This window comes from Triplophysa dalaica, chromosome 21 (genome assembly GCF_015846415.1).
Source record: "Triplophysa dalaica isolate WHDGS20190420 chromosome 21, ASM1584641v1, whole genome shotgun sequence".
In the NCBI taxonomy this organism is placed as follows: Eukaryota; Metazoa; Chordata; class Actinopteri; order Cypriniformes; family Nemacheilidae; genus Triplophysa; species Triplophysa dalaica.
In genome coordinates, this window is record NC_079562.1 from 19,951,305 (window position 1) to 19,967,202 (window position 15,898).

The 15,898-nt window shown below is 39.4% G+C and overlaps 1 protein-coding gene across 1 annotated transcript in view; it reads left to right on the forward strand.

The window, feature by feature from the left end:
• Positions 1-2,229, forward strand: part of nckap1l (NCK associated protein 1 like) — a 104,720-nt gene extending 102,491 nt beyond the window's left edge. The window contains exons 29-31 of the mRNA XM_056734359.1: positions 482-591; positions 685-774; positions 854-2,229. Coding sequence (XP_056590337.1) covers positions 482-591; positions 685-774; positions 854-970 — 317 coding nt within the window. The 3' untranslated portion in view covers positions 971-2,229. The remainder of the gene's footprint in view (positions 1-481; positions 592-684; positions 775-853) is intronic.
• The last annotated feature ends 13,669 nt before the right edge of the window (positions 2,230-15,898 follow it).

Genomic DNA, 15,898 nt, shown 5'->3' on the forward strand with positions numbered 1-15,898 from the left:
ATTTGAGGATTGCCTGTATATGGATGCGACCTCCGGAGGTCATGAGAATGCAGCCTTCCGAAACCAGACACAGCTATGCAACATAAGACATCATCTGTCTGCCTGTGTGGTCAGAAATAGGACCCAGGAGACACCTGTAGTCTTAAGAGTGATGGACTCGAAGGGAGCTTCAAACTCATCCGATCACGTCATTTCAAAGAAATGAATAGAAAAGATGAGTTTTTCTAAAAAAACATGAAGAAAAGGTCTGTCAGTTGATCTTCCCAAATGGGCAGATTTCTGGAATCGAAGAAGAATGCTGTTTAATGGAGCCCTGTGATCACAACTAATGACGTGTCTGCACTTTGTTGTTTTTTCCTCCTTCTGCAACATTTAAATTGTCGTAGGAGATTTTGTTTCTTAGTCTGGTGTGAAACGGGCTTTAGTTTCATGGAGATTTTGTTCACTTTTGATCTCATAGCTTGAGTTTGGTTTTTAACAGGTCACCAGAACAACATCCACTGCTTGGCCACAGCGGTGAATCATCTGGCTGCTGCCATGTTCACTGTCCAGAGGAAGAGCATCCAGATGCACCTTGAAGAGTTTCTTAAGGTGAGTGAACATTTGGACCAACATCATTGGTTTTTACAATGCTTGACTCAAGAGTCGCTGGCTGACTTTGATATTTCCACCAACAATTGATAGGTGGCATCATCAGTTTTACTGCAGCTTGGTCAGAGTGAGGAGCGAGTGGAAACGAAGAACCGAGATTCGGTTTATCTCCTCCTACACATGGTAAAAAAAAGTCTAACAAAGCTATAATATAATATTCATACTACTATTAATTTGATATTTGATCTTTTGTATGGTTTAGATAGTGCAGGAGTCACCATTTCTCAGTCAGGACATACTGGAGAAGTGTTTCCCATACGTGCTTCTGCGAAACGCTTACAGAGAGGTGCACCAGATCTTCATCCACACCACAGGATAAATGGAGTGACTATGTATCATCAGTATAATGAAAAAAACTGCGCACATAATTACCATTAATGTTAACAAGCGCTGCTTAAGGTGATGTTCAGCTATTTTGTCATTGTTTAATCTGCTCCTTAACCTTGCACCTCAAAAAGCTGTGTGTTTATTATGACTTGTTTAGTGTAATAACAATGTTCTTTTTCACTGTTAGATTTAAACTAGATTCTAGTGGACCTGAAAAAGTAAACTGTAGAGAATATCAAAAGCTATTAAAATTGAGAATTTGAACTTGTGTTATTAGGCTGTAGATGGTCAAACATGGTCTGCTGGGCACTTTTATCTGGTCTGTTTCAAATGTACGATATTACATTTTACTGCATTAAGTAAAAATTTCGGTCCAAATCACTCATTTCACACAATAAAAATTAAATCCAATAGATCCCGCTATTCACTTCACTGCTTACAGTTTGGCAGGTGTTAATGAAAGATCAGCAGGGCAAAAATATTATAGTCGCAATAGAATGGAAAAGCAAATACTTCATCAGTATCAGACATGATTGTATATATGATTTTCCAAGAAAATGTAACTTACATGTGCAGTAAAACCATAGTAACAGCAAATTTACTAAGGTATACAACTAGAGTAACTATTTAGCTATGAAAATGAGTTTTGCCTTTAAGCAGCATTTCTGCAGGATTTATGTCAATTCCAGACCAGTGTGTGATGCATTTCAAGAGAAACAAACCAACAGCAATGCGAAAGACATATGGAAGTTGGGAAAAACCACCTTATTCCGACATATATTCATTTTCAACTGATTATGGAACTGTGAAATATGTTACTTTTTGTTTCTATAAATAGAAAATGTATAAAAAGTCTAAATACTGTGGAAGTGGTCTCTTGTTTTCTTTCGCAGTTATAGTTCGACCATTTGTCAATTATGGTAAAAAACGAAGTGGGTCTTGTTTGAAAACATGAAAACTTGTACATTTGCTACTGTGGTTTTAATTAATTTTGTACTAATGGTGAATAACTGATATTTTTTATGAACATCATCATCATTGTTTTCTACTTTGACTTATCATTGTTGTTTGCAACAAAATTGTGACTTGTAGGTTTTAGATTTTTTACCTAAATGCTGTTTATTGTTGATTTGTTTTTAATTTAGGAATAAATCTAATTCAAATTTATTCTCAAATCAAACTCTTTTAAATCAACTTTCCAATTTAAATAAATAAATGATAAAATACAGTTCTGGGGACTGTCAGAATTTGTGTTTTGGTCTTTTCTGTCTTTTTTTTTTTACTGTATTAACGTTCAAAATGTTTGCAGCATAAATTAAAATAAAACTTAACAAAATGACAATTTTTTTTACTATGACAAAAAGTATTTGGTGTGTAAAGGGAACACTGTATAAAATACACTGTGCACAACATTTTTAAGCAGCGGGATATTCTGATCATACTTTCTCCACAGAGTGATATTTAAATTAAATTGTTGTGGAGGAAAAGTGTAACATAAGACACTTTTCTCTGGCAAAGTGGGCAAAGAACGGGTTGCAATTGTGCCGTGTCCTGCAGAGTTTGAGAGATATTGTCGTGTGCCCCAGGGAGTGCACATCTGTAATGAACTGTAGAAGTTGTTTGGCACAATTCACATGATTGTCAAAGCAACTCAGACTCCTGTGCACACATTTAGGAAATAAAGTAACATGTGCATGCAATTTAGCAGACTATAATCACGACAGCAGATGACGGGTGATAATTTCACCTTGGTTTGAATGACCATGCAATGTAAACATGATGCAAATGAATTCCTTGTAATCAGCTGTCTTCTAAAAAAGCAAAGCACTGTTTGTGAGGAGCAAACCAGATCTTCTAATGAGTTACACTGTGCAATGTTTACATGTGCAGGTGCCATTTACTCAGTTGTGAATAAATTATAATAATATGTTTAATTTATATAGCGCCTTTCACAGGCTCAAGGACGCTGTACAAGGTACACCAATACAGCAAATACACATTACAAAGAAACAAATTACAGTGGACATTGGACATTTGCCCAATAGGAAAGTATAGTAAGGGCTTAGAGAGTACAATGCAATTTAGTAAAAGTCTTGATTAAACAAATATGTTTTAAGCTTTGATTTAAATTCACTAAGAGAGGTTACCGTTCTGAGGGCCAGGGGAAGCGAATTCCAAAGTTTGGGTGCGGTGACAGAAAAGGATCTGCCACCCATTGAAGATACGTGGAACCTAGGCACACGAAAAAGTTCTGAACTAGAGGACCGGAGTAACGCCGGGAAGGAATATAAGAAGAGAGTAACTCAGAAAGATAGGAAGGAACAAGACCTTTGAGTGCCTTAAACGTGAGCAGAAGAATTTTATATTGCAGCCAGCCAGTGAAGATTAAATAAAATAGCAGTGAAGAGAGCAGATTTTTTTGTGGAAGTTAACAGTCTGGCAGCAGAATTTTGAATGTACTGCAGACGAAATATGGAGTGAGCTGGTAAGCAAGAGAAAAGAGCTTTACAATAGTCAAGGCGAATGGTAATAAATGCATGCACTAATGATTCTGCATCTTTTCTACTGAGAAAAGGATTTAAGTTGCGCAATTCGACGTAGCTGAAAAAAAGCAGCTTTGACTGTTTGCTGTGGTCATCCAAGGTCAGTGATTGGTCTAGAATGATACCTAAATTTCTAACAGTAGCTGATGGAACTATAGAGGTAGTGTCAAGGTCAAAGCTAGAAACATCCGTTATATATTTTATTTGAGATGGGGGACCAGTTATTGAAATTTCTGTTTTATTCAAGTTTAAACTAAGAAAGTTAGAGTGTAGCCAATCCTTAACTCACTGAAACATGAAGATAAGGAAGCCATCGAATGGGTAGAATCTGGCTGACACGCTGTATATAACTGGATGTCATCAGCATAACAGTGCTAGTCAAAACCATGGCGTCGATTTTTTTGGCCAAGAGGCTGAATGCAGATAATGAATAGCAATGGTCCCAGAACTGAGCCCTGGGGAAGACACTGTTTTAGCAAGACACTGGGATAAAGATAAACACACATAGCCCCCCCTTGATAAAATGTTCCTGCAGCTGAGGGCGGAGCTTGATGTTGTGGGCAGTGTCTCAGAGGGTATTTAAAAAAACATCCCAATATTAAAACCCCAAAGGACACTCAAAGATTAACATACAAAATATGAATGAATTAAATGAGATCACTTAAAACTCACAAGTAAGTAAATGTAAAAATCTGTAAAACTGCATAGCGGCAGTACAAAAAACTACCTTATGATGCTCTTAACGTAGTTTAAAGCTGGGGAGTAATTTGGATGAAAGCGTTAAGTCCTCTACTTTAAATATTAAAGCAATACGCCTCAAGAAGCAGTGGGTGCAGAATAATGCATTTTATAACAGCTAAGGGTAGAGTGTATACATTTGGGTATTTTATAATGGCTTAGAACTCAGCTCAACCAATCAAAACCAAGCACAAGAACTGACCATTTTATAATCTGAGGCATTTATACAGGAAATATTAGCAAAGCATTTTATTCAAACACTACACTGATGATATTTTTGTACTATTCCAAGGTGATTTGGGATCTTCAAACTCCTTTCATCAGTACATGAATTGGTAACACCCAAAGCACTGCGTAAGTAAACTGAATTTATGGTGAACGTTTTGGTAACAACAGTTAATCTTGATGTATATGTATAAGGGAACAATATTTTAAGTTTGTGTATAAGGGGTAGCAACCAGATATAAGTGGGGACTGTTACCATTTTTGTTCCATGAAGTTACAGGGTAAGAACAATAATTATACACAAAATATCCTAGACTCTGAAACCTTTTATTTAAAATAACAACTTACTTCAATTTAAAATTGTATATTTGTACATTATATATATACATATACACACTTCCTCCTTATTTCAAAACAGGTTAACTCCAATTGCTATAGATATAATGGCTACAAGGTTTTTTCCTTCTTTTCCCCCCACATAACCAAAAGCAAGGATTTTAGTAAAAATACTCTAGAATGGTCCAAATTCATGGTTCCTAAAATTTGATTTTTTTTATTAAAATGTATATATCTGTGCATTGCAAACGTGTTTTTACAATCTTTTTTCTAATCTTATTATACAGAACAATGCCATGCACACCATCTAATGTGTGGATAAATTAAGTCTCAGACAATGTGGAAGGAAAGGCTGTGTACAGTTGCAAATACTGTGCAAAGACTTATGTTAAGAATGCTACATAGATGCAGCAGCATATAGCCAAGTGCCCAAAGTTTTCTCAGAGCTCAAAACAAGCATCCCCTGACAAGAGTTCATCTGCTTCCATTAGATTCAGACACCCTCTCTTCAGCTCCAGGTCACTCTGGAATGAGAGGATTTTTTGACTCAATGGATAACTGTAGCCAGAGAAATGCTGATGACTGTTTTGCTCGAGCAATATATGAAAGTGGCTCACCTCTGATGAAACAAGCTAATGTCTATTCGAAGAGATTCCTGAATGTTCTTCGCTCAGCATACACAAATCCCACCAGACATGCTTTATCTACTCATTTACTGGATAGAGAGGTCAACAGAGTGCAAGCAAATGTCAAGCTACCATTGATAAAGCAGCCTGCATTTCCATCATTTCTGATGGGTGGTCAAATGTCCGGGAACAAGGAATTAACTACAATGTCACCAGCCCTCAACCAGTATTCTATAAGAGCACAGACATCGGACATCGGACACACTTGGAGGTTGGGTTTAAACTATGTTGTCTGGTATGTTTTCATGAATTCATTGCCACCAAGGTGCGGCGGAATAGCCAGCTCAGGCGAAGTCTGTTTGTTTGTTAGTTTAGCAACTGTACTAAATTAAAACCTTGGATTATTTTTGTTAGTTTCTATGAGGTTACGGAGGTGCTCAGCTTTTGTTGCTTTTAGTCCCTTTTTATAACAGTTTGCACTCTCTTTCCATGCAATGTAAATGGTTTGTTTCCATTTGCGCTCCAGTTTACGCGTTTCTCTTTTTAGGGCGCGAGGTCATGGTCATGTCATCGAGCGATTCTGTATTTATTGGTAAGGTTATTAGAGCAGTCAGATCTGGCAAGTTCTATACGAAACTATCTTTAGTAGTTGAGGTGATTGTTCTACCCTGTTGGTAACAAGATATACAACTGATTTCTGCAGTGCGCAGTGTACATGTCATAAGATGGTGATCGGTGACATCATCGCTTTGAGGTATAATATCGATATTGGTTAGATCCGCTCCGTGAGATATAATCAAGTCTAGAGTATGATCAAGGCGATGAGTAGGTCTATTGATGCATTGTGATACACCACAAGAGTGTAGTAGCTCTTTAAACGCCACTGCTAATGGATATTAAAATCTCCGACAATCAATACTTTATCGATGTTAACCAATAGATAAGAAGTCAGAAAATTAGTGTAAGACCCAGGGGGTCTATACACAGTAACCAATGTAAGAGAAAACAATGTTTTTTTTACTTTTGTTTGGAACAATTATGTTCAACGCAAGCACTTCAAATTATTAAAATGTATGCTCTGTTCTCAGAGTTACGGTAAAAAGTAGTCTCTAAAGATTGTTGCTACACCACCACCTCGACAAACCGGATGTGGCTCATGAATATAACCGTAACTTGGTGGAGTAGACTCATTTAGACCGAAATAATTATTTGGTTTGAGCCAGGTTTCAGTAAGGCAGAGTATATCAAATCTGTTGTCTGTCAGGATCTCCTCTCCGCTGGTTCAAATCCTACCTCTCCGACAGATCCTTCAGGGTGTCATGAAGGGGCTTGCTGTCCTGTGCTCACCACATTATCTCTGGGGTCCCTAAGGGATCGGTACTTGGACCTCTGCTTTTTTTCTTCTACACGACATCCTTTGGACCCATCATACGGGCACATGGCTTCTCGCATCACTGTAATGCTGGGGACACCCAGATCTACATCTCGTTACACCCAGATGATACCACTGTAGCAGTTCGCATTACAGGCTGCCTAGAAGACATCTCAGCTTCGATGAAAGAGTATCACCTTTAGCTGAACCATATAGTCAACCATATCACTCTAAACAGGTAGTGGTCTAGCTTTTGTTGAAACTAGTAACTTTGTATTAGCACCGGTGTATAATTACTCCTGTATGACATACAGTAAGGTCCATAAATATGGGGACATCGGCACAATTCTAACATTTTTGGCTCTATACACCTACACAATGGATTTCAAATGAAACGAACAAGATGTGACTTAACTGTAGACTGTCAGCTTTAATTTGAGGGTATTTATATCCAAATCAGGTGAACGGTGTAGGAATTACAACAGTTTGCATATGTGCCTCCCACTTGTTAAGGGACCAAAAGTAATAGGACAATTGGCTTCTCAACTCAACTCAACTTTATTTATCTAGCGCTTTTTACAATTTCCATTGTTACAAGGCCGCTGTACATGAGACACATTAAATACAAGAAAAACAACTAAAGTCATATACCTGTAAAAACAAGAAAAAGGTGAAAACACAAAAGACAAACATACAAATGCTCGTCACACACAGTACGCATAAATACTTACACACATTGACATAGACGCACACGCACAAACACACTCGCACACACGCACAGTGAAAGCACACATTTGAGATAAAGGAGAGAGAACCACAGGTCAAATATTAAACGTACTATAAATTATTATATGCAATATTAATTATGTTTAATTTCTAGATTCTAAAGCAGCCCCCCCGGGCAGACAAATATGCAAACAGTGGCGAGGAACCCAAAACTCCCATTGAGAAAAAAAACCTGAGGAGAACCCAGGCCCAACCAGGGGATTCCAGTTCCCCTCTGGCAAAAGCTGCTGCCTCTGCACAAGCTCAACAGTCTTTGCACAACAAGGCTTGATTAAAAATAAATAAACTTACAAAATTATAGATTTAAGATTATCATTAACAATTTAATAGCATTTGAAGTGTTGTAGAAAAATTGTCTCAAGTTGCCGCGTCCTTTATCCAGCTCTATCATCTCAGCTCTTGTCAGGTCATCGCTTCCCATTCTCAGCTCTGCCATCAGGTCTGGGAATGAACTGCATCCTGCGGTAACCTTGGGAAAAAGACAAGACTGGCTGAGAGTAGAGTACTGTTCTTCACTCTTTGATGCAACAAGTACATCATTTGTTGTTGGATGTGTTCCTGGTTCCGGTTGATCTAAATAATGCAGCCTAAATCCTCTGAGGATTAATATTATGGAGGTATAGTGTATGCAAGAGTAAAAAGATGCGTCTGTCAGATAGTATGACTTCGACCGTAAAAGTGTAATGGAGAATGGAGACAACCACAAACAAACTGAGAGGTAAGTTAACTAAAGGTATTTATTCGTTGCTGGTTTTCATAAAGAATGGTCTAAACAAATAATAAAAATAACAAAATGAGTGTTCAACAAACAAATATTAGTTGAACCATGAAAGAAAAAGAAAAACTGCGATGAGCAGCAAACCTCACTGACACTAATCAATGGCCTCCAAATCGTGATTTGACTCTGCCAGTCTTGTAGCAGACCTAGCCTCTCGCATGGGTTTCCTCTGCACCATATCATGCCTGTTTAAAACACCTAGGCTTCCCGCCAAATCTGAGATGGATTAAACCATTCTAGGGGATAAGTATCTCCCATCATACACCCTCTTGCTGTAACCAATGGTATGGTCCAACATAAGGTAGGTTCCAGTTAAGCACACTCTCCTGATGACGTAATTTAACAGTCACGCCATCACACACCCCCCTCCTCAAAATAGCCGCTCTCATGAGTGGCGTGACAAAAAATCTGCAATCACGTTCAATGTCCCAGCCCTATATTGGACTTCGAATTTAAAGGGTTGAAGAGAGAGGTACCATCTGGTGATTCTTGCATTGGTGTCTCTCATTCTATTGAGCCATTCGAGGGCTCTGTGGTCAGTCTCTAATACAAAGTCCTTACCAATCAGGTAATATTTAAAAGTGTCTAAAGCCCATTTAATTGCCAAAGCCTCCTTCTCAATAGTTGAATACTTAGTTTCACGAGGAAACAGCTTCCTACTAATGTACTGTACTGGGTGTCGATCCTGTCCTTCACCCTGCAACAAGACAGCACCAAGCCCAAAATCAGATGCATCAGTTTGAACCACAAAAGGAAGATCAAAATTAGGGCTTTGTAACACAGGGTCTTTACACACACAATCCTTTAAATCTTGGAACTCCTGCTCACACTCAGATGTCCACTTGACCTTCACAGGGTTGTTTTTCTTCGTTAAATCAGTCAGTGTTACAGATCTACTGGCAAAATTTGGGATAAATCTCCTATACCAGCCTGCTAATCCTAGAAAAGATCGAACACCTTTCTTTGTTGTTGGAGGCGCACATGACAAGATAGCTTGAACTTGTGGTCTGATGTATCCTCCTCCGACTACGTAACCCAGATAAGAAACTTGTTGTTTAGCAATTTGGCACTTCCTTGCATTGACTACTAAACCCGAAGACTGAATTCTACCAAACACCTTTTCCAGGTGGATCAGATGTTCTTCCCATGAAGTACTGAAGATGACTATATCGTCAATATAAGCTGCTAAAAAACTGTCCAATCCCCTTAGCACCTGATCAATGAGGCGCTGAAACGATGCCGCTGCTCCTTGTAAACCAAAGGGCATATATTTAAAATGGAACATTCCAGAAGGTACCCGGAAAGCAGTCAACTCTTTAGCTGAATCCGCTAATGGCACTTGCCAGTAGCCTTTACATAAGTCAAGAGTTGTTAGATACTTTGCCTTGCCCAGCCGTTCAATGAGCTCGTCCACTCTTGGCATAGGATAGGGATCAAAGGCTGAAACTGCATTAAGCTTAGAAAAGTCCACACAAAATCTAAGTGAGCCATCTTTCTTCGGTACCAGGACTACTGGACTACACCACTCGCTTTTTGACGGTTCTATGATGTCCATTTCCAGCATCATTTCTACCTCTTCATTCAGAGCTGGGATCAAACGTGCCGGTACCCTGCAGTGTGTCTGTCTTATGGGTTCAAAAGCTCGTAGATGAATATTATGCTGAATGAGATCCGTTTTTCCAGGACTATCACTGAAAAGACCATCTGGAACTCGCCCACAGAAATCTCGTTGCTGTTCCACCGTTAGGTGCTCTATGGCATGAAAGGGCAGTGAATTTGGGATACCAGGAAAGTATTGTTCCTTCAATTCCTCCGCTTCTTCCACCTTTGTTGCCCACAGCTGCTCTGACCCCTCTTGTTTCTTGTCGTGCCAGGGTCTTAGGAGGTTGATATGATACACTTGATACTTCTTTCGACGATCTGGCATAAACACTTCATAGTTAACCGAGCTCAGTTTGCGTTTTACCTCATATGGTCCCTGCCATTTAGCTAACAAGCTACTGTGAGATGATGGGAGAAGTAATAGAACTTTCTGACCTAGAGTCAATGTCCTCTTTCTACTTGACTTGTCATACCACTGTTTTTGTTGTTGTTGAGCCTTTGTCATATTAACTTTTACCATTTCTGTTGTGAACTCCATCTTTTCTCTCATCTTGATCACATAAGACAGAATGTTTACCTGCTCGCTGGCATTGTCTGCTTCCCATGCTTCTTTCAAGATATCCAGGGGTCCACGCACTTGCCTCCCATAGAGTAACTCAAAAGGTGAGAATCCGGTAGATGTTTGTGGGACTTCACGATAGGCAAACAATAAGTAAGGTAGCCATTGGTCCCAGTCTGTGCCTGATTCGCATACAAACTTCCGCAACATTGACTTCAAAGTTTGGTTCAATCTTTCAACTAAACCGTCAGTCTGGGGATGGTATGGTGTGGTCTGAATACGATGTATATGCAACATAGAGTAAATCTGCTTCATTTGTCTAGATGTAAAATTACTTCCTTGATCCGTAATTATTTCTCTAGGAAACCCCACTCTTGAAAAGAGCTGCACAAGAGCATTCACCACTTGTCTCGTTTTTATGTTTCTAAGAGGAAAAGCTTCCGGGTATCTGGTAGCATAGTCTGAAACAACCAAGATATACCGGTTTCCCGATTTGCTCCTATCCAGTGGACCTACAATATCCATGGCAATGTGTTCAAAAGGAATGTCAATAATCGGTAGATTCACTAAGGGTGCTCTATCTCCTCTTCTACCTGGACGTACCAATTGACACTCTGAACAAGATTTACAGAAATCTATCACATCCGTATAGAGCCTGGGCCAATAAAACCTAGCAGCAATTTTCTCAAAGGTTTTATGCTGTCCCAAATGTCCTGCCCAAGGTATTGAATGACCTAGCTGTAAGATTTTCACTCTCATAGGCTCAGGGACCACCAATCTCTCTCCTTCCTGGCCTTGCAGGTACAGTCTATCATCCTTAATCACAAAATGATCTTTCTGTGAAATTGATGATATGGTACCCTCTCTATTGGCTTTATCAAACAAAAGTTTGAGTGACTTGTCCTGTTTCTGCAATTCGACAATATCATGAGGAATATCCTCCATTTCAATTATTTGAGGTTTGTGTAACTTCTCAATCATTTTAGTTCCTTCCAACCTTTCCTGACGCCTCTGACGTCTTGATTTTCTGGGTTTGGAACTTACATCAAGTGGTAAATCTTCAAAAGACTGTTTACTGACCATATCCTGCTTAGCCTGGGCTCTTGTAACCACTCTTGCGTCCGCTATATCTTTGTCATTTTGCAACAGATCTACCAGCACTGGAACATCCCTCCCTAAAATCACTGGATAGGGTGACTGCTCCAGAACCCCAACTGATAGATGGTAAGCCTGTCCTTCAATTTCAATTACCAAATCAGTCTTAGGATATTCCCTTTCGTCACCATGAATACAACGAACTCTCAATTTACCCTGTACACATGTATTTGGCACACCCAAGCATTCCCTTCTTACTAAAGTCTGGCTTGAACCTGAATCAACCAATGGTCTTGGTACATAACAAAGCCGAGCATTCGTGACCTGTTGTAAGGAACAATCTACTTTTCTATGTCCTAATTGACCACAACCATGACATATGATTACCGCCTTACTCTTATACTGGTTACTCGCTTCCTGATGTCTATTAATATCAGTACTAGGGTTAACATAAGAGCCGTGGGTATTTAAAACCGAATTACTCAAACCACTACTCAAATCATCCCCAGACTTACCGGATGATGGGGTGTTGAAAGTTCTCCAACGTTTTGGCTGGTAGAATGATCGCCTTGCAGCTATGAAAGTCTCTGCCACCTCTGCTGCCTGTTTTGAAGATGTAGTGTTATTCTGTTTCACCCATGTTCTGGTCTCTGGGTTCAGCAACCTGAGAAATTGCTCCAAAATGATCTGGTCACCAATCTCCTCTTTAGTTCGATGTTTGGGATTCATCCACTTATCATATAAGTCTTTTAGCCTCACTTGAAGTTCTTTTGGCGTTTCATCCCCCTGTAAAGTGTACGACCTGAAACGTTGTCTGTAAGTCTCAGTATTAATTTCAAACTTGTCCAGGATAACTTGCTTCACGGTGTCATATTCCAAGGAGTTATCTGGGTCCATAGCAACATAAGCTGCTCTCGCTTTCCCCGACAAGAGAGGCAGGAGATGTAAAACCCAGTCTTGTTTTGGCCATCTACACGCTTGTGCGATGCGTTCGAAAGTCGTTAAATAGTGTTCTATATCCTCATCACTAGTCCAAGGCAACATTCTTGGCGTGGAAAAACTGGTCGGTGCCCCACCTTGTGCTCCTCTCAAATAATCCTGTGTATTTGCCGTTGTAAGCACGTTATCCGTGCTCTGAACACTTGATTGCGTTATAGGAAGAGGACTCCCTGAAGTAGCTAATGGTTGCAAGGATGGACCTGGTACTCCGTCCGTTAACAGTCTTTGCTGTCTGTCGTGATGTACCTCAGCGTGAAGAAGTGAAAACTGGTGCTGTAATGTTCGCCACTTATGCTTCTGACGTTGACCCTCCATCTCTAGTCGCTCCTCTCTCTGTTGTTGCTTTTGTAGAAATGATTGTAGTATATCCTTCATAGAGCCTTGAAGCTCTTCAGACACATCCCCATCCATGTCTATGTGTATGGGTTGCTCTGCAGCAGATGCCCCAACCTTGGGTCTAACCACCGTTGTATCACTTTTCAATGAATCTTGCTTCTTAGCTGGCATTTTTAGTACAATAGTCCTTCAATGTCTTCAGCTTGCCTGCAGACGAAACCTTTCTTACTAACCTACTTTACTATCTTCATTTGTTATTGTCTCCATATTGCCTGGGACCACCGCTGCCACCATGTGTCAGATAGTATGACTTCGACCGTAAAAGTGTAATGGAGAATGGAGACAACCACAAACAAACTGAGAGGTAAGTTAACTAAAGGTATTTATTCGTTGCTGGTTTTCATAAAGAATGGTCTAAACAAATAATAAAAATAACAAAATGAATGTTCAACAAACAAATATTAGCTGAACCATGAAAGAAAAACTGCGATGAGCAGCAAACCTCACTGACACTAATCAATGTCCTCCAAATCGTGATTTGACTCTGCCAGTCTTGTAGCAGACCTAGCCTCTCGCATGGGTTTCCTCTGCACCATACCATGCCTGTTTAAAACACCTAGGCTTCCCGCCAAATCTGAGATGGATTAAACCATTCTAGGGGATGAGTATCTCCCATCATACACCCTCTTGCTGTAACCAATGGTATGGTCCAACATAAGGTAGGTTCCAGTTAAGCACGCTCTCCTGATGACGTAATTTAACAGTCACGGCATCACAGCGTCTTTAGTCTAGATTTAAACTGACAGAGTGTGTCTGCCTCCCGGACAGTGCAGGGAAGAATATTCCAAAATTTAGGCGCTTCATAAGAAAAGGATCTACCACCTGCACTTGATTTTGAAATTCTAGGTATTACTTACTGTCAGGACGCCTGAGAGCGTAATGCACGTGGAGGATTGTAATACAATAGAAGTTCATTCAAATACTGCGGCGCTAGACCATGTAGGGCTTTATAGGTAATAAGCAAGATCTTAAAGTTAATGCGATGCTTTATAGGTAACCAGTGCAATGTTGACAGAACCGGGGTTATATGCTCATACTTTTTTGTACGTGTAAGAACTCGAGCTGCCGCGTTTTGAACCAGTTGCAGTTTTTGAAATAGGCCCGAGGGCAACCACCTAGAAGTGCATTACAGTAATCTAGTCTTGATGTCATGAATGCATGAATTAATTTCTCTGCATCTGACAGTGACAGCATATGACGTAATTTAGATATATTCTTAAAATGGAAAAATGCAATTTTACAGGAGTTGGCGACATGGCTTTCAAATGACAGATTACTATCGAATACAACAGCAAGATTCTCAGCTGACAACAAGGATTTTATGGAGCATCCATCAATAGTTAAGCAGTATTCTTGGTTGTTACGTATGCCGGTTTTTGGTCCAGTAAGTAACACTTCTGTTTTGTCCGAGTTCAGTAGTAAAAAATTGTTACTCATCCACATTTTTAAGTCAACTATGCAATCCTTTATTCGATGAAACTGCTGGGTTTCATGAGGCATCGAGGAAATATAAAGTTGAGTTTCATCTGCATAACAGTGAAGCTAATTCCGTGTCGCTTTATTATATCTCCTAGAGGTAGCATATATGATGCGAAGAGCAGAGGCCCTAAGACTGAGCCCTGTGGTACACCGTAATAGACTTGCGATTTGCGGGACACCTCATTGTTTATTGCTACAAATTGAAAACGGTCAGATAAATAAGACTTAAACCATTTCAATGCTATTCCGTTAATTCCTACGTACTTTTCGAGTCTGTGTAGGAGTATGCTGTGGTCAATGGTGTCAAATGCAGCACTAAGGTCTAGCAGCACCAATAACGAAATACAGCCAAGGTCAGACGCTAAAAGCAGATCATTTGTAACTCTGATCAAAGCAGTCTCTGTACTGTGACATGCTTGAAATCCAGACTGAATTCATCATTAATGTCATCCCTTTGGAGGAAGAAGCATAACTGATTTGAAACTACTTTTTCAAGAACTTTAGATATAAAAGGTAAATTCGATATAGGCCTGTAATTCCCTAGTTCTTTAGGGTCGAGTTTGGGTTTTTTGACAGGAGGCCTTATAACAGCCACCTTAAATGCTTTAGGCACATGTCCTAATGTCAGAGACGAGTTAATAATACTGAGAAGAGGATCTATAATTTCTCGGAGCATTTCTTTCAGTAGTTTTGTAGGTATAGGGTCTAGCACGCATGTTGTTGATTTGGATGATAATGATTTTAGAGAGTTCATCGTGATCTACTGTAGAAAATAATTGCAATTTCTCCTTAGGGGTGCTATAGTTAGTTTGTTCAGCGGGTTTCACTTCTGGTTGCATTGTTATAATTTTTTCTCTAATATCTTGGATTTTACTAATGAAGTTCATAAATTCATCACTGTTATGCTGATAATCAGAATCTGAAGTCGCTGACGACTTATTTTTTGTTAATTTAGCCACGGTGTTTAATAAAAACCTAGGGTTGTGATGGTTTTCTTCTATAAGTGATGAAAAGTAGGCGGATCTGGACGTTTTTATGGCATTCCTGTAATTTAGAGTACTATCCTTCCATGCTATACGAAATACCTCTAGATTAGTTTTCTTAAAGTTCCGCTCCATTTTACGGGACGCTTTCTTTATAGCCTGAGTGTGTTCATTATACCAGGGTGTTGTGCTGCCATTTTTAATCTTTTTTAAATGCAGAGGAGCAACTGTGTCTAATGTTTCCGAGAAGGAAGAGTTAAAATTTTCAAGAGTAGTGTCAAGATCGTCATCGTTTTTACTCATGCTAGATATTTGAGACAATTCAGGCAGATTGTCGAGAAACGCATCTTTGGTAGTTGAAGTAATCGTTTTACCATATTTGTAACAAGGAGTTTGATTTGCA